This window comes from Notolepis coatsorum (assembly GCF_963971535.1).
Source record: "Notolepis coatsorum genome assembly, chromosome: 17".
Taxonomy (NCBI): Eukaryota; Metazoa; Chordata; class Actinopteri; order Aulopiformes; family Paralepididae; genus Notolepis; species Notolepis coatsorum.
Genome location: NC_140181.1, coordinates 60691144 through 60717648, shown reverse-complemented (window position 1 = coordinate 60717648; position 26505 = coordinate 60691144). Strand labels below are relative to the sequence as shown.

Sequence of the window (26505 nt, the reverse complement as noted above, 5' to 3'; positions counted from 1 at the left end):
ACAACTTGCCACGAGTTAACTCGTGGCTCTGGTCCTCAACGCATGGCACCGAAACCCGAGTTAACTCGTGGTTGGGCGGCAAAGTGTTAATAGCCTAGCTGCAGAGTTTTGAATGATTTCTGTGTTTTCTTTTGGGTGGCCGGTAAGGAGTGCATTACAGTAGTCAAGTCGGATCAGTTTTTCAGCATTCTTTTGATTTATAAATGGACGTACTTTAGCAATGTTTCTAAGGTGGAAGAATTATGTTTTTGTCACTTTGTTGATGTGTGATTTAAAGCTTAGGTTTGAGTCTATGATAACCCCATGTGAAAATATATATAGCTAACTACAGTAGGTATACTCTGTACAATGTGCAATACTACATACTGAGTCTACCCTGGTATACATAAACCTGTGGTGAATATTGTAGTGGATTGGTTTTTTTCCCTTAGCATATAATTCTAGCTGTATGACATCAACTGTAAGCATGAAAAATGAACCCTCTCATCTGCATCAGCCAGGGTGTCTTATCTCTGGTCTCTGTTAATCTGGATGTCCTCATAATATTGTCACTCTGGTCTCCATTCATCTGGATGTTCTCATGTTCATCTGGATGCCCTCGTGTTCATCTAGATGCCCTCGTGTTCATCTAGATGTCCTCATGTTTCTTCTAGATGTCCTCATGTTTATCTAGATGTCCTCATGTTTCTTCTAGATGTCCTCATGTTTATCTAGATGTCCTCATGTTTCTTCTAGATGTCCTCTTATTCATCTGGATGTCCTCATGTTCATCTAGATGTCCTCATGTTTATCTAGATGTCCTCATGTTTATCTAGATGTCCTCATGTTTCTTCTAGATGTCCTCTTATTCATCTGGATGTCCTCATGTTCATCTAGATGTCCTCTTATTCATCTGGATGTCCTCATGTTCATCTAGATGTCCTCATGTTTATCTAGATGTCCTCATGTTTCTTCTAGATGTCCTCATGTTTATCTAGATGTCCTCATGTTTATCTAGATGTCCTCATGTTCATCTAGATGTCCTCATGTTTATCTAGATGTCCTCATGTTTCTTCTAGATGTCCTCATGTTTATCTAGATGTCCTCATGTTCATCTGGATGTCCTCATGTTTATCTAGATGTCATCATTATTCATCTAGAGTTCAAGTTTAAGTTTATCTATTTATGGGCGCGGCTACATGGTGCAGTGGGCAAGGCGCTCACCACGAATACTGGAGACGCTGGGTTCGCCTGTTCGAGCCCAGCGCTCCACATTGCTTTCAGTTTAGCTGGTCGTCCGTACTAATACACATTGGCATATTAGGGGGTGGGAAACTGATGGGTGGGGATCGGGCGTTGTGGACAGCGACTCCTACAGGTCGGTTGGTGCGCCTGCGCAGTAGAATCAGGAAGCGATGGGGGTGGCGCCCCTCCAAAGCGCAGACCCCTGACGCTGAAAGATCGCGCCGCGCAGGTGAAAAGATGCGACTGCTGTTACCTCGAGTATCGGAGGGGACTCGTGCTATGTATGACTTAGTCCACATTGCAGCCGGCTTGTGGGAGGCAAGAAACAGCGTTCGAGACAGGGGAGGGTTGAATTGGATGATACGAAATTGGGATGGGAGAAAAAATTGAAAATGGGAGAAAACGTGGATAAAAAAATACGTTTATCTATTTTTTTTTTACCCAGGGACAGTTCACATTAATCAACATCTTCAGTTTCCACATCAATGTAAATGTGCCAGAATTAGCTAATGAGCTAGTTTTCATCTGTAGTCCCTGCCTAACATGCATGTCTTTAAGGTGTGGGAGGAAACTGGAGTACCCAGATGAAACCCACACGAACACAGGGAGGACATGCAAACTCCACACAGAAAGGCCCCCTGCTGGGGTTCGAACCCAGGACCTTCTTGCTGTGAGGCAGCAGTGCTGACCACTGTGCCACCGTGTTGCATGTCCTCATGTTTATCTAGATGTCCTCATGTTTATCTAGATGTCCTCATGTTTATCTAGATGTCCTCATGTTCATGGTTCGAGAACTACCTCTCTGATCGCACTCAGTCAGTAAAATCCGACAACCCAGTCCCTATCCATCTCTAAGGGGGTCCCCCAGGCTCCTTACTAGCTCCAATCCTCTTCTCCATCTATATAATCAACATAGGCCAGTTCGCTGGAAACTCCCTAATTCACCTCTATGCTGATGACACAGTCCTGTACACCTCTGGGCCCTCCCCAGATGCTGTCCTGAAAACTCTCCAGGAGAGAGTTTCTAAAAATCCAAGCTGGTTTCTCCGCCCTTTGCCTGGTCCTAAACACCAGCAAGACCAAAGTTATGTGGTTCGGCCACAAGGGTGCCTCCCAGACTGACACCATTGTAGCCGCCGATGGCAAAAAGCTTAAACTGGTCACCTCCTATAAATACCTGGGAGTGTGGATCGACACCAAACTCTACTTCTCTGAACACCTACTGTAACTAAACTGCAGGCCAAAGTCACCGTAGGAACCGTTCCTCCTTCACTACATCTGCTAAACTCACCCTGGTCCAGATGACTGTCCTGCCGCTATTTGACTTTAGCGATCTACAATCTACCGCTTGGCCCGTAAAGGTGATCTAGAGCACTTAGATAGCCTATATCACTCCGCCATTCGCTTCGCTACCAATGCCCCCTACAGGACCCATCACTGCAAGCTATACTCCCTAGTAAACTGGCCCTCCCTGGAAATTAGACGCAACATCCACTGGCTGGCCTTTGTATATAAAACACTTCTAGGCCGTATTCCCCCTTACCTTACTCGCCTAGTCCACGCTCGTCCACTCCCTAATTCCCACACCCGGTCAGCCACACATATCCTGGTAAACGCCCCCCATGCCAACTCCTCACAAGGCCGTTCCTCCTTTCAGTATGCGGCAGCTGATAGCTGGAACACACTACAAAAAACCTTAAATATGGAAACGTTTATTTCAATTTGATTGTTTAAAGAGGACAAGCATTGCTATTCCTAGCACTATTTGGGCAACTTTACACAATTCCTGAGAGTCTATGGAACACCTCTGTAAGGTTTTATTAAAAAAAAATGCATTGTTTTATATTTCTAATCAAGTACTCAAAAGCATAATTTTTCTCACTTTGGATTTCAGGCTGTGTTGGCCTGGCTCCGCCCATAAGCACTTTGAGTGACAGTCATCCACACAGTCTGCGACTGGCAGACAGAGAGAGATATAGAGAGACTGAGGGGGATACTAATTAATTTCACCGCAGGGGGGGCATAATCCCACGGGACAATGCATTGGTAACTTGTTTCAAATGACAATATATACCTCTGTGATTATTATTGTACGGATCAGAATACGGGCGTGCGTGTGGGAGCATGCACAAAGATATTACAGTGATATGCTGCTCCCGAGTCCGACTGCCTGCGAGAGAGAGAGAGAGAGAGAGAGAGAGAGAGAGAGGAGAGAGGCACGGAGCACTGTGTAAACAAACTGCGTGTGTGAGATAAGACAGGTCCCGTTCTCTCTCTCTCTATCTCCTGTTTGAGGAAGTGTCGGGTTTCACCTGCGCTACAACCATAGAGCCAATCAGATCACAATCAGCTCCACCAGGTCCTTGTTACGTCACCTTGCGAGTCAAATCAGAATGACCTAATTAAATGGAGGAGGAAATTGTCTCAATGAGAGCAATCCGCCAATATGGTATTTAGAGACACAGACCCATTGATACTAACTCCTATTACTATAAAACAATGCTAGACACTGAAAAAAGCCATTTATAATTCATGTCCCCTTTAAGGAAACTTTAACAAACTCCCTAGAGCACTCATGTAGCTGCTTCTCCGTGAGCTAACACCATGCTGCCACTATTGTTCTGTTGTCTGTCAGTTGTTGTTGTTCAGTTCATGTATGTTCTGCCTTTTTAACAATGTTCCTTTGTGTTTTATTTGTATTTATTAAATTGTTATCCCCCATCCCTTCCCCTAGGGGGCTTTTTACCCCCAAATAGGCCGTTATTGAAAATAAGAACTTGTTCTTAACTAACCTGCCTATACAAATAAAGGTTGATGATGTCCTCATGTTTCTTCTAGATGTCCTCATGTTCATCTAGATGTCCTCATGTTTATCTACAGTATATATCCTTGTGTTTATCTAGATGTCCTCATGTTCATCTAGATGTCCTCATATTTATCTAGATGTCCTCATGTTTCTTCTAGATGTCCTCATAGTCTTCTAGGTGTCCTCATGTTTATCTACAGTAGATGTCCTTGTGTTTATCTAGATGTCCTCATGTTTCTTCTAGATGTCCTCATTCTTCTAGATGTCCTCATATTCTTCTAGATGTCCTCATGTTCATCTAGATGTCCTCATATTCTTCTAGATGTCCTCATGTTCATCTAGATGTCCTCATGTTCATCTGGATGTCCTTATATTCTCGTGTCACCTCCAGGCCCCCCGGGACCCCCTGTAGAGTTCCAGGTGCCAGAGATGACAGAGACCACTGCCTCTCTGTCCTGGGGACCGGGCCTGGACAACCACAGCCCTGTCCTCACCTACACCATCCAGGCCCGGACACCCTTCTCTCTGGGCTGGCAGGCTGTCACCACAGGTAGTAGTGGTTCTCTGCATGATTATGATCCTCAATGAAATAACACTATATCCAAGGCACATTATGACCTACGTGGAAAGCTTTGATATCAAATCCAGCAGGATTATTGTAAGTGCTTTATGGTAATTAAAATTAGGTTATGCATTAGGTTACTTTATTGAATGTATTCCGTAACAAGTTACCTGTTGACAAATGTATTCAGTAACTTACTCTAAGTATCGCAATATAAAGGTAATTAATCTGGTTGCTTTATGTTACTTTTGAATTTACCTCAATGCCAAATATGGAAAAATACAAAATAAAATATATCACATGGCTTTTATTTAAGTGCAAATGCTTCTTTAAATTAGACGTGGAATCAGGGACAGACTGGGACTAAGAAATGTCTCTGGTTTTTTTTTACCCAGACCAGCCCACCACCACCAGCCTGCGGCTATTCCTTCATTTTCACATTCATATTTCACATTCATAGCTATTTTTGGAAATTAGGGATACTAAACTAGATTTGCAGGTGGGCCACTTTGAAAGATCTATTGTATATTGGGGGCCAGCGCATAGTGATTGGGGAGGGGTCTGTGTATGCATTTCTATGCTACATATTTTATTTTGTACTAAACTGGTGGTTCTGTGGTTCTAAACCAGCATCAGCTTTACAGATAACACTGTTGGAGGGACCACAGTTGGTTCAGAAATAGGCAAGATAATATAATTTTAAAAGATAAATCAGAAAATAATGGTTTCGATCCAAAACTGCAAGGAACTACCATATACAGTATATGAATGAATGAATGAATGAATGAATGAATACTTTATTTAACAGATTGCAGAATGGGTACAATACAGTACGGCTCAATACACACAATTGTTAAGGGGATGCAGACCAGAGAAAGACGTTTGTCTTGTTTACATCAGGGTCCCCCATTTTCAATTCATAATGATGATGCTATGGTTGTAAAGCTAAGACTCCTGTGGTTCCAATGAGCTCAGTTTAATTCAGATATCTTTAGGTGAGAGGTCAAGGGACCCCATTGTAATTGGTCATGCTAATTTATTTCCATCAACATTTTGACTGAATTGGACAAGATTTCATCACTTTCCTAGTAAACTAGCGTGACATGGCTGGTATCAACAGATGCTCTAGTTTCAGATGATAGCTATATATTTGCTCTAGCTTTAAAACTGAGCCCACTAGACACTCAGACAGCAGCATGTTTTTTCTTCAGAGGGTTGGACATTTTAAGTGAATATAATAAGTGTCCTTGCAGGCCTTTGAAAAAGTTACTGCTGTCTGGATTTGGCTCACGAGCTGCCAGCTGAGTATCACTGTTGTACAACCGTTTAAGCAGGGAGGTTTTAACCAGGGAGGTACGGTGAGTGCAGGCGGCCTAGTATGACCCCAACCCCCCCTAACCCTGGCAGTGTTAGTGCCAATGCTCTATTGAGCTAACCAGCTACGCTGGATTGCACTGATCTCTCCACACACAAGCACACATGAACACACACATACACACACATTCTGCACTTGCCCACACCATAGGTCACTTTAAACACACAAGAAAAGGACTCTTACATCACTTACATTTTCACATCTGTACAGACCTATACTTTAGTATTATTATTTATTAAAAAAGATTCTCTGTCTTGTCTCTAAGTTGTCTCCCTCTCTCTGTCGTCATTGTGAAAGTTCATGTACTGTGTTTGTCCCTGTACTGTGTTTGTCTGTATGCTATAATGCCATGTATGTAAAGCGCTTTGAGATTCCTAATGTAAGGCACTATATAAAATGTATTTATTATTTATTATTATTATTATTTAAAAAAATTACTTGTTGTGATTATTGCATAGTATAGTTAGTAATAGCAAGTATAGCATAGTGACATAGAAGTAAAAGACTATATTGTATAGTAGTGTACATAGGACCCAGTACTTTTAAGTAGTAGCTCAACATTGTATTGCAATTATCTCAGGATGTATTAACATGTCTATTTTATCATGTTTATTCTACTTATTTGATTACTATTTACTATTATTTATTTACTATTGTATTCTTGCACAATCAAAGCGGGCATGGCCAACCGCATTCCACTGTATGCCCTGGTATGTATGTGATAAATAAACCTCTTGAATCTTGCACACCCTCATACGCTCTCCAAATTGGTGAATAAATACATGAGGAGCTCGGCCGAATGCTTGCAGGATCTAGACGAAAGGTTATGTCTGTGATGTCTCTCAGTGCCTGAGCTGCTGGACGGGAAGCAGCTGTCAGCCTCTGTCATAGACCTCAGTCCCTGGGTGGAGTACGAGTTCAGAGTCCTGGCCACCAACATCATAGGGACGGGAGAGCCCAGCAAGCCCTCCAAGAAGGCCCGCACCAAGGAAACGCGTATGTATCAAAAGTTTATTCTCTACTTTTCCTCTACTTCTTTCAACTCAAAATTCGGGTACAAAATGTCACATACAAACTAGTGGAGACTACCTCCCGGTATGACGATGATGATGATTAGGGATGCACCGTTATGAACATTTTGACCGATATGGACATTTCTGTTATGGCTGATAACCGATATTACCGATGTCGATATGATCTGTATAAACAAAACAAATTTCTATGATAGTTGAATTTTGTACTATACTATTTTTGTACAAACTGAAACAATGTTAGCCCATAATCCTCTTCTGCATCATTGTCACACAAAAGTAACGTTACTCAAACGAACTCTTCGTGGCCAAAAAAAGAAAAACACACATGTTCAACAGCAGCTAGACAGAGAAATAATCATCAGTTGTTCACATGAGGCCAGTTTTGCTCCTCATTGCAATTAATAAAAATAATCACCATCACCAGCCAATATATGTTTGCCGATATATATCTGCCCAGTTTTGCTCATTAGACCGAAAATCACTATCATCAGCCGATACCGATATGGTCACCGATATATGGTGCATCCCTAATGATGATGTTGATGATGAACATGATAAGGATGTTGATGATACTGATAGTGTTGTGTTGTGTTGTTCATCAGCTCCCAGGGTTACTCCAAGCAGGGTGGACGGTGGTGGTGGTGGTCGCTCTGAGCTGGTCATCACATGGGAGGTAAACTGCATCTCTATTGCATGTATACTGTATCACATAATGTAATCTTCACAGTTCTTCTTGTCTTTAAAAAAAAAATAATGATAAAGACCTTTTACCTCATTGTGAGAGAGAAGTATTTTTCTGGTGAAAATCAAGATTAGTCGTAGTAATTGTACAATGCATAAGAGTCATTCTACAGAAACGCACACTTTTCTGTCCCCAGCCTTTGCAGAAAGCATACACTTTAAACAGACTTTGTAGTCACATTTAATTTATATATTTGAATAATGTAAAATGTTCTTTGAACAATTATACCTATTTGAGGCAAGAATTGGGCAATATTTGTTTTTAATCAATTATATGAAATTCCAAGTACAAGAAAAGTGCTTGTCCCCAATGTCATGTATTGGGGTTTAGGGGCATATTTAGAGTTTACAAATATATTTATCTCCCATTTTAAATGGAAGAATGTATACACCACTATCACATGTATGAAGTGGCTAACATAAAAAAATTAAATACCAACTAAATATTATAAATAATATAATGGAAATAGCTGTCCCCTGGTGTCATGTTACCGCTTAACAAAAATCCCTATTCTGAAAAAATCCAAAGACTTGTGACATCACTTCCTACTTCCTACGTCCTACTTCCTGAAGAACTGTGAAGAAAGGTACATTGTCAGTCTGCTGTCTTTTTTCAAATGTTGGAAATGTTCTCATTTATCTCACAATTTCATACGAGACATTTAGCTAGAGTCACTGGTATGGCCTATTTTTTAAGAAGATATCAATACTCAATAATCAATACAAATGGATTAAATTACATATTTTAGTGAGTTTAGCATGATTAGCAACATGTGGTTTGAGGTACTGTAGCTGCCATTTTGTAAAATACAGATTTCATGAAAATGGTCACTGGTGTTACCGTCACTGGTGTTACTGCTCTTCATGGTAACACCAGTGACGACCAGTAACACCAGTGACTATCTTGTGTAAATAAGCTTTAGTAAAAGCTTTTAAAGAAGTTGTTATGCATACAATATAACTCATTAGTACCCATTTCATGATCACAACTAAATATAAATATAAATGATATAAATAAATATATATATAATATATATATAAAATAAATATATAAATCTATATAAATAACTAAAGTTATTTGACTTAATGTCAGTGATAATCTTTGGTTTTGTACTAAATACACCATTTTCTATCTCAAATAAGTAATTGATATTGAATAAAACAATCTTTAGTGTTCGTTGTGTCACTGGTGTTTTATTGTGTCACTGGTGTTAATGTGTTTTTTTGGGTCATATGAAATCAAAAGTGTCACATTTGACTTGTAAATGATTTTATATCAATTGACCTTTGCTTCATTCAAGAGTTAGGATGTTAAGGATACTATCATTAAATTTGTATGACTGTCCTTCAAATATTGTTATTATTATAGCAAAGATATGATGGTGTTAATAAGCAAACGTCACACAATCACACTTTTCACAAATTAAAACAGATTAAAATAAATAAATACATAATCTCCAAATTATTTGCATTATCATTATCCTACTGTGCCTCTGACTATATGTGCAGAATAGATTGTGAAAAAAACATTTCTAAAAAGACTTTAATATTGTTAAAGGTATGACAAAAAGATGGCACAAGCATTCTTTAAGTCAAAGTAAAAAAATAAATTGTAATCATTAAGCTCTCATTTATGTGGATTCATAAAGTCAAAGGGTTAACCAATATTGTAACTTACGTTTAAATGTAGGAAAATTAACTACATTTTAAGACATGTTGCTATTCCAAAAGTGTGCGTTTCTGTAGAATGACTGAAAAGCAAAGGTTCTACGAGATCATCGATCACTGGGCTTGTTGAAACCAGGAGAAGGCAATCAGAGGGTTCCTATGTTGCGTTGTCAAATCATTGACTGATCTCAGGTTTCTGTAAAAAAAAATAAAAGAGTGGGCAGGTCCTTCCGAGTTCTATAGTGTTATTTAATAACATGACAAGGAACAACTATATGTCCATGGTGGTAAACTTCAGACCCCAGCATTATTCGAATCTGGTAGACATAATATACATACTGTGGATGGTTTCAGTGGAATCGTGTTGCTAGGGGAACAGACTGAACCCTACTTTATTTCCTGTTAGCTTTCATATTAGCCAACACTGCAACTGGAAATAAACCATATAGACTTGTTATTCGTTTCAAGTAATCAGGGGCATACAGTGCAAGATGTGTGACTGCTTTGTTAGTCACACTCCGCTACAGTGAGTCATCCCCCCCTGCCCTCCGTAGCCCGTCCCCGAGGAGCTGCAGAGCGGCCCGGGCTTCGGCTACGTGGTGGCGTTTCGGCCTCACGGGGCACCGGGCTGGATGCAGGCTGCCGTCACCTCCCCAGACGCCTCCAGATACGTCTTCAAGAACGAGAGCATCCCTCCCTTCTCGCCCTACCAGGTGAAAGTAGGGGTGTACAACAACAAGGGAGAGGGCCCATTCGGCCCCATCACCACCATCCACTCCGCCGAGGAAGGTATGTAAGCGTGGCATCAGGGGGGGAGGGGGGGTGAACAGATTGATTGAAAACATTATTAACAGATTGCAGAATGAGTACAATACAGTACGGCTCAATACAAACAACTGCTAAGGGGATGCAGACCAGAAAAATACTTTCGTCTTGTTTACATCAGGGTCCCCCATTTTCAATTCATCAAGACATTTATGACATACAAGACATACAAATATGCAGTACTGTGTAAGAAAAAGAGATCATAAAAAATATATATATACATGGAGGGGGTTGGGTGGGTAGGGGGATTTGGACATTTACCGGGGACAGTTTCTAATTTCAGCTACCCGTAGGTGCGGTTTTGAAAACGTTCTCTTATTGGATAAAACAGAAGATGTATATACATTTTTATTGCAGATGGTAACAAAGGGGACATAATAAAATGTGTTCTGCTTTGTTTGCCCAAGCCCAAGATGTAGTAATGGTGCCGAGAGTGTCGAGGCATGTTGTTGCTCCTAGAGACAACGGTTTTGAAAATGTTAACAAACTGTGAGCAGAAGAGGAGGATGATTCTAACTGAGTCAGACTCACTCTACTCTAAAACATCATGTGAGTCAGACTAGCTCTACTCTAAAACATCCTGTGAGTCAGACTACAGTAGCTCTACTCTAAAACATCCTGTAAGTGAGACTAGCTCTACTCTAAAAACATCCTGTGAGTTAGACTAGCTCTACTCTAAAACATCCTGTGAGTGAGTCTAGCTCTACTCTAAAACATCCTGTAAGTGAGACTAGCTCTACTCTAAAACATCCTGTGAGTTAGACTCGCTCTACTCTAAAACATCCTGTAAGTTAGTGTCCAATTATCTAGCGGTCTCAGTCAATGAGTCAACTAAATGTCCCCATTAAAAGGGTGTAGGGCAGGCGAACGACTTATAAATTGAAAAAAAAAAAAAATTCAGACTTTGCAAGAATGTTCATTTATTCGGACTCCATGTCCAAACATTCCGTTATTTGGATAACTGTCATGCCATCATCACCAGGTGGTCAATCAAGCAAGCGGTTAGCTGGTAGCTGGTAGCAGCTTAAGTCTGTAGATAGTAGTACAGCCAGCAGTAGTAGCATTTAGCCAGTAGTAGTAGCACTTAGCCAGCAGAGTCGATACAGTCAGTAGCATTTAGCATCGGTCAGTAGTCAGATTATTTACCTATACAAAGGAAAGGAAATAAACGGCATAAATTAGTAACTAGATATATGAATCAAAGGATAAATGCGGATATTAACGGCGCATACAATGCAACGTACCGTTGGCCAGTCAGAGTTCGCCCACAGGGCTTTTCACCTTACAGCCTATGGTCAAGAGTGTCTCTTAAATAGTTCGTCACACAGACGCTGATTCAGCCTCACCTGTCCACATCTCAGTCCCCTGGCGTCCCACAGTTGCAGTAAACGCCCACTAGGTGGCACCAGATGATAAATAATACTTGTATAATAAGTACCTCTATAATAATGATAATAATAATAATATCTCTGTAGGAAGGGCGCTGGATAATTCTCCAGTTAGACTAGCTCTACTCTAAAACATCCTGTGAGTGATACTAGCTCTACTCTAAAACATCCTGTAAGTTAGACTAGCTCTACTCTAAAACATCCTGTGAGTGATACTAGCTCTACTCTAAAACATCCTGTAAGTTAGACTAGCTCTACTCTAAAACATCCTGTAAGTTAGACTAGCTCTACTCTAAAACATCCTGTAAGTTAGACTAGCTCTACTCTAAAACATCCTGTAAATTAGACTAGCTCTACTCTAAAACATCCTGTAAATTAGACTAGCTCTACTCTAAAACATCCTGTAAGTTAGACTAGCGCTACTCTAAAACATCCTGTAAGTTAGACTAGCTCTACTCTAAAACATCCTATAAGTTAGACTAGCTCTACTAACCAGTGATGCCGGTAACGCGTTACTAAGTAACGCGTTATTGTAATCTGATTACTTTTCCCCGAAAATAGTAATCTAACGCGTTAATCTTTAAAAGCCAGTAATCTGATTGCAGTTACTTGTCCAAGTGGCTGTGCGTTACTATTTCGTTACTATCTCATCATAAATTCATAATGCAGGCGGAATGCAGTATTTTATTTCGTTTTCGACAGTCAAAAATACATTTTGAGCTGTTTTTCTTATTTGGTAGTGACGTGGTGTGGCAGTGAAAGGGTTACACAAGAATGTGTCCCGCGGCGTGACTGGACTCTCTGTCTGTGAGTGACTCTGCTTTGGCCCAATCACATTCCCCATCCACAGTCTGCGAATCAGAGGCAGAGTAGGGCGGGTCTTCACAGCACGTCATGTGACATATGCGCCAATCGTGTGACAGCAGGGCTCCGTTGCGTTCGTCTGAGAATTCCACCCCAAAACGCTTGTCTAAACGAAGTGAAACCGCAAGAAGACTTTTGCGGTTTCTGTTCAGACTTCCACCCCAAAACGCTCGTCTAAACGTAGCCTCAGTCAAAATACTGTCTACCGCTAAAAACAGCACATCCAATTGCATTGAAAGCATCTGGAATCACAACACTAGCCGACGCTTCGACTAGGTACAGGAGGACTCGGAGGCCAGCCAAACAGCAAAAGAGAGAGATTGTTTCTTTCCCTATTGATTAATGTATATTTGATGGTGGCAGAGCAAAAGCTCTTATTTGCCAGATTTACAGTTAATTTACATGTTAAAGAGAGACTGATTGTATGTTTATAGAGAGACATTTATAAAAACAATTTAATAGTTACAGTTGATATAATTGAATAGTTCAGCCTGCATTTGTTAGATGTGAATGGATACACTGGTTTTGTAAAACCACTGGCTGGCTGCTCTAATGCTGTGAGCATCATAGACTGTTGCTTTACCATACTTGATGGTACAGAAGCTGAAGCACTAGTTTAACAATTTACGTTATGTGCAGAGAAACAAGTTAAAAACAATTTATGCACTTTCAATAAAGCGTTTAAAAAAAACTGTTGGGGGAACGACGACGACTTCGTAACCTAGTTACTTTCAAAGTAACTAAGTTACTCTGATAATCAAGTAATCAGTAAAGTAACTTGGATTACTTTTTAAAGGAGTAATCAGTAATCAGTAATCAGATTACTTTTACAAGTAATCTGTGGCATCACTGCTACTAACTAAGACGCACCATAATCAGAGGTGGACCTTGCATTCGGAGGTCACAGGTGAGAATTGATTTGCTTTTACAGTATGACAGGTAATCTCTGACCATAACAGCTACAGTATGGAGAGGAGACAGCATTATTGCATACTGATTCCAAGCCTCTCTCCCCTTCTGTCATGGCTGTTCTCCATGGCTCTCAGAGCCCAGCAGAGCTCCAGGGAGACTGAGGGCCAAGAGCGTCTCAGCCTCTGAGGTGGACGTGACCTGGAAGCCCCTGGCCTGGAGCAACAACCGCAGACGCATCCTGGGCTACGAGGTCAGGCCAACACATGCCCACACACAGAGTCATATCAATGGCATGGAGACCCCAGACACTGGCACAGTTTCTAATGGAATATCAATTGACCCTCTCTGGTAGTGTGTGATTATTTACTCATGCACAGTAATCTGTCAGCATTTTCTTTCCAGCCTCCAGGAATCAAACTGACAAGTAATGTATTACAGCTGCTGTAGGCTACATGAAAAGAGTTTCAATAATAGACAACAGGGGTGTAACAACTGAACAAATAAATTATTAAATTCATATCTAATTAGTTTGGCGAAAATGCTGTCTCATGAAATCTTGCATTGATCCCATGCTAATGTATCATAAAACCTCACATTGATCCCATGCTAATGTGTCATAAAACCTCACATTGATCCCATGCTAATGTGTCATAAAACCTCACATTGATTCCATGCTTTTTAAAAGTGTGATATGTATCAAATGTGACAGGACCGATTCAGTCAGCAGTAATTGAATATAGACAATTAAAACCTTCCAGCATGGTATTAGTTTCACAGCGTTACGATTCTAAATTATACTGAATCAAATAAAGAAATGCTTTCACAATGGTTAGCGTCAATTAGCAATCGTACAGATCGATGCGGTTAGTTTTCCATAATCATATCGAGCACAATGTGTAATTTGTTTATACTAATAGGAAAAGTCTAATCTCTTGTTTTTATTAGATGTGAAGCACTTCATAGACTGGCAATGCTACATAGACTCGTTCAGTCAGTTAGGCAGTCATTCAGTCACTCATTCACTCACTCATGGTTAGCCACTCTGCCCCTAGTGGTGTCTCACAGGCATGGCACAGGTAAGACCTATTTGATTTATGCGAGAATGCATCCGTGACACTGTTTGTCCTTGTTGTGGTCAAGGAAACTATAAAAGAAGGAAGAGTCATTACGTTCGGAACACCAGCGCTCTATGCTTGGTGCCAGTTCTAGTATTGAAGCATATGGGAGATGCATGGAGAAGCTAAATATACCAGCTATTTGAGGAAATATACTGTACATCAACCAATATATCAAACGTTAGCTAGTTAACAATGCAACAAATTGCTGAGGATTCTGACATCCGAGGGAATAATAATGGTATATAATGGTTGTGGTCTGTGTGTGTTGTTAGCTGCGGTACTGGGGTGAGAGGGAGAGGCAGGAGACGGCCAGTGTGATCAGGACGCTGGGGAACAGAACATCGGTGTTGATCAGGGACCTGGAGGGCAGCAGCACCTACCACATCTGCCTCCGTGCCTACAACAGTGCCGGGGTGGGACCCCAGAGTGCCGTCGCCAACGTCACCACCAAGAAACCACGTAAGGAGCTTATTATAAGACATACTATAGGTGACATACTCTAGGTGAAAACAGTCAGACCCACAGTGACTGTGGTGGAGTCCAGGGCAACTTCCAGGTGATGTTAAGATAGAGTGGCGCCTGGTCTGCTGTTTGGTAGACAGACTACAGGTGATGTTTATGTGGGTTTGGAAAACCGAGCATGTACAGCTCTGTCTGGCTAATTAGACTTCCATGGCTTGAGAGTAGAATCTTCTAGTTTAATATACTGTATGAGATTCTAATTAACTTGAGACTCAATTTGAGGCTCATCCCCAAATGACTTCAGATTCTACTCTGACTCTAGATTAGGGACTTGTGAACGATGCGAGAATGGCACAGCCTACATGAGTAGATCATGTTTTCAAGGTCACATTCTGTGCATTTCGCCTGCATTGACCGAAATCAACTGTTATCCAAGCTGTGTGCACGGAGAGCTTGCCAACAGGTCTCATCTCCCTTGGTGTGCAGAGACACGCTCCTGTGCCAGGATATTAATGAGCTGGGAAAATGTAAAGATAAACTAAATCAGGGAAATATCTGAGGTTGGCATGTTGCACAGCGGTTGCACTACTGATTAAACGCTTATCCTATTACTGCAAAAAGAGTCATTGTCAAGTGTCACAGCTTGAGTAAATCGGTCAGTGAGTGAGTCATCTGAATCTGCGCTTGTATTCCCATGGCTGTGCTGCGTTGCCATGAGAAAGACAACTGAGAAAGAAACATTTACTCAATTAGATGTAATCAACACTCTGCACTCCCTAGAAATACCATGTTTCACAGCAGTTATTTCTAACCTAATGCACAGAAGATTAAACACTTATTATTCCAAAAAGAGACATGCGACTTGACTCAGACTGATGACCAAAGACTGAGTCTTGGTTTGGACTCTAGCTCAAAGACTTGAGACTTGACTTGGACTCTAGCTCAAAGACTTGAGACTTGACGTGGAGCTCAAAGACTTGAGACCCGACTTGGACTTGCATACAATTACTTGTGAGCATTTCTTATACTAGCTTACATGCCTTATCTGTCTATATTGGGCTTTACTGTGACGGAATTAGTCATCTGAGGAGTACATTGCTAATGGTTGCATCATTGTTAAGTGTCACAGGGTGAGTTGATTAGTTGGTGAGTGAGTGAGTCACCTGAATCTGTGGTTGTGTTGTATGGGTTTCGTTGCCATGAGGAAAAGGCCTTGTCAACCACTTTGTGCATACATTTATTTTACAAAGCTTTTATGTTATTGACTTACTGGCTTAGAAGCTATCTCTAAAGAGAACATATAGCTCTATCTTCTGTTGCTGTCCTCTCTGTCTTTCAGTATCATCAATTATCTGGTTTAAAGTGTACTTCTGGGGTAGTGTAGAGGTCTAAACACTCACCTGCCACCGCAGACCCGGTCGTCACAACAGCGACTCCTACTGCCTGTTCAGCAGGGAGGGGATCAGGGGTAGATAGCGCGAACCTCTGCACGCGTTACGCTCTCTCACTGAAACTCCTCGCTGTCAGGTGAAAAGAAGTGGCTGGCGACTCCACATCTATCAGATGAGGCATGTGGTAGTCTACATCATCCCCAGACTGGCAGAGGAGGCATGTGGGAGTCTACACCCTCCCCAGATCGACAGAGGAGGCATGTGGTAGTCTACACCCTCCCCAGACAGACAGAGGAGGCATGTGGTAGTCTACAGTACACCCTCCCCAGACAGACAGAGGAGGCATGTGGTAGTCTACAGTACACCCTCCCCAGACAGACAGAGGAGGCATGTGGTAGTCTACAGTACACCCTCCCCAGATCGACAGAGGAGGCATGTGGGAGTCTACACCCTCCCCAGATCGACAGAGGAGGCATGTGGTAGTCTACACCCTCCCCACACCAACAGAGGAGACATGTGGTAGTATACACCCTCCCCAGACTGACAGAGGAGACATGTGGTAGTCTACACCCTCCCCAGATCGACAGAGGAGACATGTGGTAGTCTACACCCTCCCCAGACCGGCAGGAGGGCAGCGCAACGACCAGGAAGGGAATTGGCATAACGATTAAATTGTTGGATGGGAGCAAAAAAAAACACAAACACAACCACCATACTACACCACACCAAAACCAAAAATCACACTTGTACATATCTCTTTCTCTCCTCATCCCTCTTTCTCCTCCCCACTCTCTCCCTTCTTCTTCCCCCTCTTCTCACAAACACACAGACACAGAGAGAGAGAGATCTCTCTCTCTCTCTGCTAACACCTGTAATGGTGGGATGATGAACTGATAATGAGAAAGCTCCTTCACGCTGAGTTGGTTCTGCACGTTACTGTATATTGATCGGCTTGCTTGTTGTTTTTCACCCTCCTTTCTCCCTTTTCCGCCTCTCTCTTCTCTTCTCCTCTCTTCTCCTCTCTTCTCTTCTCTTCTCCCTCCAGCTCCCAGCCAGGCCCCGGTCAAGATCATGTGGAACACTTCCAACTCCAAGGTCATCCTGAAGTGGGACCAAGTCCATGCCCTGGAGAATGAATCTGAGGTCACGGGCTACAAGGTAAAGGAACACAACATTGTACCCAACACAATCTATGATGAGCAAGCACTTCTGTGGATCACAACGGAACAGGGAATGACTGGCATCAGATTGGGTGACTGACAGACTGTCTGACGATCCACTGTCTCCTAAAGAGTCCGTCTCTGCTGTATAAACAGTGTGTTTTTCACAGTACGTCAACAGCTGTATTTACAGTGAATGCACATCATGGTGTGCATCACTGAAGCCCTATTAACAAGGGACTAGTGTTACCCGGTAACTAGGGGTGTAACGGTACGTGTATTCGTCCCGCGAATACGGAGAAAGGCACATTTACATTGGAACAGCTGCAGGGTCATTACAGTTTTCTTTCGTTTTCTTGTTCGCCCAATAACGTTAACCAAATGAAACCAATGGAAAGAAACACACACGCGTCGCCGACACACACACACGCGCTAACAAACACATCAACATTCTCCCCCGCCGGACTCACAGGCACAATCAAATTAAAAGAAGAAACATACTTTTCCGGACAGATCATCTGAGCTCCACTATGTTTAAATCCAAATAATCCTCTGCCATTGTTGTAATATGTCATCTGTTCTCTAGTATTCAGTCTCGTCGTGAAGTTAAATTCTCTCTGGAAGTGAAACTGAAACTTAGCAAGGATAGGTTTAAAGGGGCAGTAGGCAAGTGGATGCCTGAACACAGAATGACACCAGTATCACTGACTACCACGGCAAGCCTATAGAAAATTATTCTATTTAATAATAATAATTATAATAATTATCATAAATATAATATATAAATGTTTTTTTTTAATTAATAATAAATATTATTATTTAAATATATTTTTTCTGTTGTACCGAACTCGTACCAAACCGTGACCCCAATACCGAGGTACGTACCGAACCGTGGCTTCTGTGTACCGTTACACCCCTACCGGTAACACAATGTGAATCTGCTTTGTCTGAGATTTGCATGTTAAAGCAACATGCCAACATTATAGGAAATGCGCTTACCATCTTTTCCAGAGTCAGACAAGAAGATAGATACCACTTTCCTCTCTGTGCGTTCAGTAGAAGGTTATCCGGCTGCAAGCTAGCCTAGCTTAGCACAAATTTATGGAAGCGGATACAGACCACTAGCCTAGCTTATAACTCCGAAAGAGGTGTTTTTGGCCAACAGCTAGGCTAGCTGGTCCATATCCACTAAGCTAGGCTAGCTTGCAGCCAGATATTTTTTTGGGGGGAACTTTTAGAAAGTAAAATAAAGTATGATATATTATCTTTAGTATTGAATGCATGAAGTGTTCCCTGGAGTAAGTGGCGTTGCATGGGTAAAATAACAGAGGATGCCAAAACAAAAAAATTAAATGTTTTTTTTATTAATAATCTTTTTTTTATATATTTTTTTCATATTTAAGCCAAATAATATATATATATATAATATATTTCTCCCTCCCTCGCTCTCTCTCTCCCTCTCTTTCTGAATATTACACACACACAACACAAATATATATACACACACACACACAGTGGTTGCCTGCAGGAGGTCTGGTTTGATTATGAATCATGTCTGCATTTAAACACCAAAAATACTGTTTGCATGTTTTTTACAAAGAGGCTGATGAATACTGTCTCACCTGATGTCTATGTCAGAGGAGAAAGGTTGACAGTTGTATCCGAATATAGATACCTTGGGATAAAAATGGACTCCAACCTTACATTTAAAAAACAAATCAAATCGGTAGTAAACAATGCAAAGTTTCACTTATCAAACGTCCGTCACATCAGAAACTCTCTGTCAACAAAAGCAGCAGCACTGTATTTTAATGCCATTATTATGTCACACTTAACATACTGTCTGACTAGCTGGACACAAGCCTCCTGTACAACATTACGATCTGTACAGGTAGTTTACCATCAGGCTGTGAAAGTTCTGGACAGGAAAACAAACAGCCACCACCATTGTTATAGCATAGCAAACCAGAACCTACTGAGCTGGGACAATCTTATCAAATTCAAAGATGCCTGCCTTACCTATAAAATCCTACATGGCTTGGCTCCTCCCCCCCTCTGTACTTTCATAAAACAGAAAGCATCTGCTGATAGATATACCAGGTCTGTAGTCAGAGGGGACTGTGTAGTCCCAAACAGGAGGTCTGCTTTTAGTCAGACAGCCTTTTCCGTGAGAGCAGCCCACACCTGGAACAGTCTGCCAACACGGCTCAGGGAGTATCAAAGTTACATCTCATTTAAAACTAACTTAAAATCATGGTTGAGAGATGGTCAAGTGTGCGACCATTTTAACTGAGGGGTTGTATTTTAATGTATTTATTTGTATGTATTTTAGTGTATTGTAACCTATACTGATTCCTACTGTGTTTTAATTACTGTACTATGTTTTTTAACTGAGGGGTTGTATTTTAATGTATTTATTTGTATGTATTTTAGTGTATTGTAACCTATACTGATTCCTACTGTGTTTTAATTATTGTACTAGGTTTTAATTATTGTTGTGCTCATGTCACCTGCCCCAGAGACTACAGTTGAAAATTAGCCAACTTGGCTAAACTGGCATATTTACAGTCAAATGTTCCTTAATATGCACTGTCTCTGTATTTTAAACCAATAAATACAAATACAAATCAGAGAGAGAGAGAGAGAGAGAGAGAGAGAGAGAGAGAGAGAGAGAGAATTTAGGTTCTAGGTTGAAATTAATGAATGGCCTGATGTCGCCGTCGGAGCGTTTCAGCGTCTTGCAAGATATTGCTGACATGCAGGGCCGCCTCAGGGGGTGTGCGAGCAGTGCGGTCGCACAGGGCCTCGCGGGAAGGGGGGCCTCGCAAAATTATTTTTTTGTTGTTTCATTATGAGAATATCTCCATGCTCAAGTCGGCTATAGTCCGCGAGGGACTTGTTGCCGGCACCGCTATGGTAAACACCACTCTGTAGTGGGACGTGTATTGCCTTCTTTTTCCCTTCCCTCTTCGGATGAGAAGAGGAAAACACAGCGGCTGTCTGAAGTGTTGGCCTGTATTGCTTTTCTCACGTTGTACAGTTTTTCAGTGGTAGCCGCATAGCTTGCTTCTGCGTTAGCTAGTGGTTAGCGATAGCCGGGTTGAGCTAACTGTTAGCCAGTTAGCTGTTTAGCTACAACGTTAGCTGCTCGTTTTCACTCGGCTGGGAACGTTAGCTTGATGCTATCAGTTAGCCTAGAGTTAGCTGTTAGCTTGTGCTACGACCATTGACATTAGCCGTGAGAATAGCAGGCCCTGGCACTCTGACTACGACATCATCTTTGACAGAAGATGTAGTCGGGCCTGCACCATGACAAGGCCCCGGCCATAGCTTCTTTTTGTCCCGCCAGCGAGAGGCCTTTCGTCAACGTGGAGACCTGTGTTGCGGCCTTTCGCCCTGCGTTCCTTGGTGCAGGTAAGATGTCCATTGGACATTACCCCACTCTTCCTTCCTTCCCCTCCCGAATGTTTTGTTAATAACGATGTTTTTTTCCAGGCAAAACATATGTTACTTCACAACATTTGGAGATACGACATGTGCTGTGTGTGAATTGTCTTGGTCGTTTGTGTAGCTTTGGTAGCGTTGGCCAAAGCTGTGTGTGGCCTGGTGTCAGTACCTGGCTACTCTATTTGCAGTTAGCCTATTTAGCTGATGTCGGCCATTGGCTCCTTGCTACTTTGTTTTCTCTGGTATAGACCCTCTTCTCTTTGGATTTAAGTGTTGATCTTTGTCCTTTTGGATCTATGTATATTCATGTTGCCTTTGTGAAGTTATCTTTTCCTTCTGTTTTGTTCTTCCATTAAAAGTTGAATATCCTTTAGGGGCTCATCTTTGCTTATCTCTCTCATACATGCTCTCTCTCTAACACACACACACACAGACATGCTCTCTCTCTCTAACACACAAACACACATGCTCTCACTCTCTCTCTCTCTCTCTCTCTCTCTCTCTCTCTCTCTCTCTCTCTCTCTCTCTCTCTCTCTCTCTCTCTCTCTTTCTAACACACAGACATGCTCTATATCTCTCTCTAACACACAAAATTACATGCTCTCTCTATATATTTCTCTCTTTTTCTAACACACATACATGCTCTCTCTCTAACACACACACACAAACAGACATGCTCTCTCTCTATCTCTCTCTCTCTGGCCTTGCTCTGGTGGAGGGTCAGGGGCATTGCCGGGTCTGTGCAGCGATAACACTGTATATTGACTGTAGAACGGGAGCTCTCTCTCGCTCTCTCTCTTGCTATATGTTGACTGTATCATGCCCAGCCTCGGGCAGCGCTATTATTTAAGAATATGTTGACTGTATAAAAAAAAAAAAAAAAAGAAAAAAAATTATATATATAGGGGGGGGGGGGGGGGGGGGGGGGGGGGGCTCGCGTTTAAATCTCGCACAGGGCCTCGCATTTCTCCCAGGCGGCCCTGCTGACATGGCAGAACATACATGTATACAGTAGCCTATGGCTCGGCCCATCAAACACAAGCAGACCATGTACAGTATGACTCGGCGAGTCGGCTCCCCATCAAACACAAGCAGACCATGTACAGTATGACTCGGCGAGTCGGCGCCCCATCAAACACAAGCAGACCATGTACAGTATGACTCAGCGAGTCTGCGCCCCATCAAACACAAGCAGACCATGTACAGTATGACTCGGCGAGTCGGCGCCCCATCAAACACAAGCAGACCATGTACAGTATGACTCTGCGAGTCGGCGCCCCATCAAACACAAGCAGACCATGTACAGTATGACTCTGCGAGTAGGCGCCCCATCAAACAATAACACAGTATGATATGACACGGCAGAACATATACAGTAGTATGGCTCCACACACACACACACACACACACACACACAGTGGCATCACTTATGGAAAGTTATTAGGTTATTAGGTACTCACCATTGTTGCAGCTGACGCGCCTTGGTCCAAATTAAGTAAAGTAAAGCAACTTGTCCACAAAGTTCTCCAAGTCCTGTGGGTATTCAGGTATTCTCCTAAACTTTACTGCAGCTGAGCGAATTTCAGGTCTCCTCAATGAATTAATCCGAGAGAGGAATCCGAATTTCAATCAATCAAACAATGCTGTTTGTTTAGACATTAAGACTCACATAACGTTAGCTAGCTATCTCCGGGGTCCCTCCAGCCTAAATCGTATTGTTGTTTTGATTCGAACGTGGCCGCGAGGCCGAGGCGCTGATGTCGTCACGTTTAGCTTTTAATGTGATTTGATTGATCAATCGGTGGAAACATTCTGGACTGGCCCGCCCCCAGGGCGGCAAATTTGAAGACGCTAGACTACTTGGCAGCCAGACGGCCCTGTGTTACATTAACCCAACCCCTTTATTAAGCTCGAATCTTATTGGCTAATAATTGGTTGTAGAGTCCACAACCAACCACAATGTGGACGGACCAGGACGCTAGAAAAAGACACCTCCCCCTCTGCAAATGTTCTCTATTCAGCCTGAGCTGCAGTGAGCACAGATTGACTGCCAGCCTGCCTCAATGAGTCTGACAGTGTTAGAGAGAGTGAGAAGGAGAAGAGGGAGAAAATTCAAAAAAAATAAATTATAACACAGAGATGAAAAATAATGATTTTTTAATTATTATTGTAAACTATAGAAAAAAAATATATATATAAATCTTTTTTTTTACTGTTCATATTTTTGGGGAAGCTTGGCTTCCCTTGGCTGCCATGAATATTCGCCACTGCCTGGAGTATCAGTCGGACGATTAATTTGATATTTTGAGATAATCGGCTGATGTTTTGAGGTCACAAGGCAGAGACACATCTGCAGGCAGCCTACTTGGGGTGGCTGCTGTAGACCATGGTAGTGCTTCCCTTGTGTCCATGTTGTCATTCTGAGCGAAAATGGCTTAAATTCGTAGCTTTCAAAGTTCATTATATTTAATTGGTCTGCCCTTTTAAAACCTAATACATGATCATGTATTTTCTTCATCAATGGATGCTCATATAGCTACATAATCAGCCAGTGCAAAGTTTGCCAGCAGTAGTAGAGCAACAAAGCTCTCCTCTCGCCTCAAGTCAATAATCTGCTATATTACTGTAAGTGATCGATTTGATAGTTATAAGATAGCCAACAAGTGGGCTTAAGGGCTTATTACAAAATGTTAACCTTGCCAACAAAGTTTTGTGGAATGAATGTTATGGTTAACATAATATTTTTGCGTCTTTCTCCCTCTGAGTGTATTGATTGTGTGTGTGTTAACTTGCCAACAAACATTTTGGGGAATGAATGTTTATGGGCTTCTAGCTTGCTTGTCTCTCTCCCTCTCTGTGTGTGTGTGTGTGTGTGTGTGTGTGTGTGTGTGTGTGTGTGTGTGTGTGTGTGTGTGTGTGTGTGTGTGTGTGTGTGTGTGTGTGTGTGTGTGTGTGTGTGTAGGTGTGTGTGTAGGTGTGTAGATGTGTGCGTGTGTGTGTGTGTGTGTGTGTGTGTGTGTATGTGTGTGTGTGTGTGTGTGTGTGTGTGCGTGTGTGTGTGTGTGTTTAATGAGAGATTGCAGACTGGATTCGCAGGACAGAATCGCCGCTCTATCATTGTTGCCTCAATGCGAGTTATTCTTTTTTAATGTGATTGCTTAGATTGGCTATTTGGCTTGTAACCAAATTTGTCAACAAACATACAAAAATATGCTTTGGGATGGTTTTGAAGGTGGTGAAGAGGTTCGTTTGGAGCCCTGTAATTCTCCCATGCACCCTGCTACAGTATAAACGTCTGCCTAAGTCTCCTTGTATTTTCTTTTATAAATCTGTTTATTTGCATTTTTAAATGTACAAACTTTAAAAAAAGAATTAAATAATTACATAAACACCCCCCCCCCCACACACACACTATTCCCCACCCTCCCCACCCAAGAGCCCCCACCCACCCACATCCCTAAGGCCCCGTTTAGACGGAAACGCTAGCAGGTGAATCCGCAAAAATATTTTTGCGGATGTGCCTTTCGTTTATACGGAAACGGCGTTTTTACGGGGTGAAACCGCAAAAAAGTTAGACTACCTTCCAGGGTGGAATTCCTAGAAACGCAAAAGCTTTGCGATCTCGTCTAAACTATCAAAACGTATAAATCTGTTAAAACGATGACGAAAGGGTTGTCACGGCTGTGGTCGCGCGTACTGCTTACGTCACAGGTAGCAGGTATGCGCCAGTAGCCGAGACGTAAACAAAGCAAGTATGTCTGACTTATATCAACGGAGATCACCTGAAGGCTACATTGGCAGTACTTTTAACCCTTTCACTGCCACACGAGTCACACGACAGAAGGTTAACCCTTTACTATCACACAACCGGCTGTCGTGTGGCAGTGAAAGGGTTAAATACACAAGAATCTGTCCCGCCGCCGCGGCGTGAGTGGACCCACTGTCTGTGAGTGACTCTGCTTTGGTGCAATCACATTCCCCATCCACAGTCTGCGAATCAGAGGCAGAGTAGGGCGGGTCTTCACAGCACGTCATGTGACATATGCGCCAATCGTGTGACAGTGGGGCTCCGTCGTCTCGAGTCGTTACAGCGTTGTCTGCACGCAGAATTCCATCCCAAAACGCTCGTCTAAACGTAAAATTTAAAGTGAAACCGCAAGATGACTTTTGCGGTTTCTGTTCACAAAACGCTCGTCTAAACGGGGCCTAAGACACAAAAAAGAAAAACATTGAGCACAAAAAAAATCACTAATTAACAAATAACACTACAGTGTGAATAAATAACACTACAGTGTGAATAAATAACTACAGTGTGAATAAATAACACTACAGTGTGAATAAATAACACTACAGTGTGAATAAATAACACTACAGTGTGAATAAAGAACTATAGTGTGAATAAATAACACTACAGTGTGAATAAATAACACTACAGTGTGACACTACAGTGTGAATAAATAACACTACAGTGTGAATAAAGAACTACAGTGTGAATAAATAACACTACAGTGTGAATAAATAACACTACAGTGTGAACAAATAACACTACAGTGTGAACAAACATCACTACAGTATGAACAAATAACACTACAGTATGAACAAACAACACTACATTATGAACAAACATCACTACATTATGAACAAACAACACTACAGTATGAACAAACATCACTACAGTATGAACAAATAACACTACAGTATGAACAAATAACACTACAGTATGAACAAACATCACTACAGTATGAACAAATAACACTACAGTATGAACAAACATCACTACAGTATGAACAAACATCACTACAGTATGAACAAATAACACTACAGTGTGAACAAACATCACTACAGTATGAACAAACATCACTACATTATGAACAAACATCACTACATTATGAACAAACAACACTACAGTATGAACAAATAACACTACAGTGTGAATAAACAACACTACAGTATGAACAAACATCACTACAGTATGAACAAACAACACTACAGTATGAACAAACACTACAGTATGAACAAACAACACTACAGTATGAACAAACATCACTACATTATGAACAAACAACACTACAGTATGAACAAACAACACTACAGTATGAACAAACATCACTACATTATGAACAAACAACACTATAGTATGAACAAACATCACTACATTATGAACAAACACTACAGTATGAACAAACAACACTACAGTATGAACAAACAACACTACAGTATGAACAAACAACACTACAGTATTAACAAACACTACAGTATGAACAAACATCACTACATTATGAACAAACAACACTACAGTATGAACAAACATCACTACATTATGAACAAACACTACAGTATGAACAAACAACACTACAGTATGAACAAACAACACTACAGTATGAACAAATAACACTACAGTGTGAATAAACAACACAGAGCAAAACAGAAAGAAGCATTTTATATAAAAGTATTCTGTACTTCTGTATGACAACTAATAAAGAAACTTGAACTTGACTACAGTATGAACAAATAACACTACAGTATGA

The 26505-nt window shown here is 41.6% G+C and overlaps 1 protein-coding gene across 1 annotated transcript in view; it reads left to right on the top strand.

Annotated features, from left to right (window-relative positions):
* The window catches only part of LOC311244596 (contactin-4-like), a gene marked incomplete at both ends in the record, with an annotated part of 367297 nt that overhangs the window by 317896 nt on the left and 22896 nt on the right, over positions 1-26505 (top strand). The window contains 7 exons of the mRNA XM_084334191.1: positions 4422-4580; positions 6814-6963; positions 7604-7674; positions 9965-10199; positions 13534-13649; positions 14790-14976; positions 17416-17528. Coding sequence (XP_084190317.1) covers positions 4422-4580; positions 6814-6963; positions 7604-7674; positions 9965-10199; positions 13534-13649; positions 14790-14976; positions 17416-17528 — 1031 coding nt within the window. The remainder of the gene's footprint in view (positions 1-4421; positions 4581-6813; positions 6964-7603; positions 7675-9964; positions 10200-13533; positions 13650-14789; positions 14977-17415; positions 17529-26505) is intronic.